This window comes from Dendrobium catenatum, unplaced genomic scaffold (genome assembly GCF_001605985.2).
Source record: "Dendrobium catenatum unplaced genomic scaffold, ASM160598v2 original_scaffold_18024, whole genome shotgun sequence".
In the NCBI taxonomy this organism is placed as follows: Eukaryota; Viridiplantae; Streptophyta; class Magnoliopsida; order Asparagales; family Orchidaceae; genus Dendrobium; species Dendrobium catenatum.
In genome coordinates, this window is record NW_021336484.1 from 1 (window position 1) to 924 (window position 924).

At 34.6% G+C, this 924-nt stretch overlaps 1 protein-coding gene across 1 annotated transcript; it reads left to right on the top strand.

The window, feature by feature from the left end:
- Positions 1-125: 125 nt before the first annotated feature.
- On the top strand, positions 126-750 carry LOC114578416 (arabinosyltransferase XEG113-like; the record flags this gene model as incomplete). The annotated part of the gene is made up of 2 exons (XM_028691585.1): positions 126-420; positions 607-750. Coding segments are annotated over 2 exons (439 nt in total), but the record flags the coding sequence as incomplete, so codon positions are not given.
- Positions 751-924: the final 174 nt, after the last annotated feature.

Here is a 924-nt window from a genome sequence, read left to right on the forward strand (position 1 = left end):
GAACGATGGTTCTTAACTCTTCTGATTGTCTTTGCAATATGTTTCCTTAAACTCACGACCTGATGAAAAAAGTTATTATGCTTAAGAACTTTTGATATCTGAAACTTGAGGGCTCTTATTAATAGTTGTTTTTTTCTTCTTTCCACTAATTGTTTGTTACCAGTGAGTGGTGCTTATAATATTGGAATTTTCTTCTGGCGTCCAACTGATACTTCAAAAAAGCTGGCCAAAGAGTGGAAAGATCTTCTTCTGGCTAATGAAAAGCTATGGGACCAGAGTGGATTTAATGATCTTGTTCACAAAGTTTTAGGCCCGTCCGTTGAAGGTGAAAATGGCATTGTTTTTGCCTATGATGGAAATCTCAAATTGGGAATTTTGTCAGCGAGCATATTTTGCAGCGGGCACACATACTTTGTCCAAGTAAGTTGTTTTACAAGCTTGACTATCCTCAAGCAAACTTTTGAAGAAAAAAAAAATTCATGCTTAATGATTCTGTTTCTTTTTTAAAGGGTAAAATTTTTCATTATATCCTCACTGCATTCTGGTCAATGTTATTTTGGAACTACAAATTCTGCATTTAATCCTTTTCTATTTCGACATGCACAGTCCATATATCAGCAACTCAGATTGGAGCCTTATGCAGTGCATACTACTTTTCAGTATGCTGGAACTGAAGGAAAGCGTCATAGATTACGTGAAGCCATGCTTTTCCATGATGCACCAAGCTATTATGATTCCCCAGGTATTTTTGTGCTTCATGATATTCAACAAAGATGGATGAGATATTTTGCTAAACTTTTTAATGAAGATTGTGAAAATAAGATTGACTATAGTGACCTTAACACCCTAAATGAAAATAAAGATTTATGCTTTTATCGGCGTATTAGTAAAACTGAAGTTAAAGAGGCTATAAAGAAAATGAAG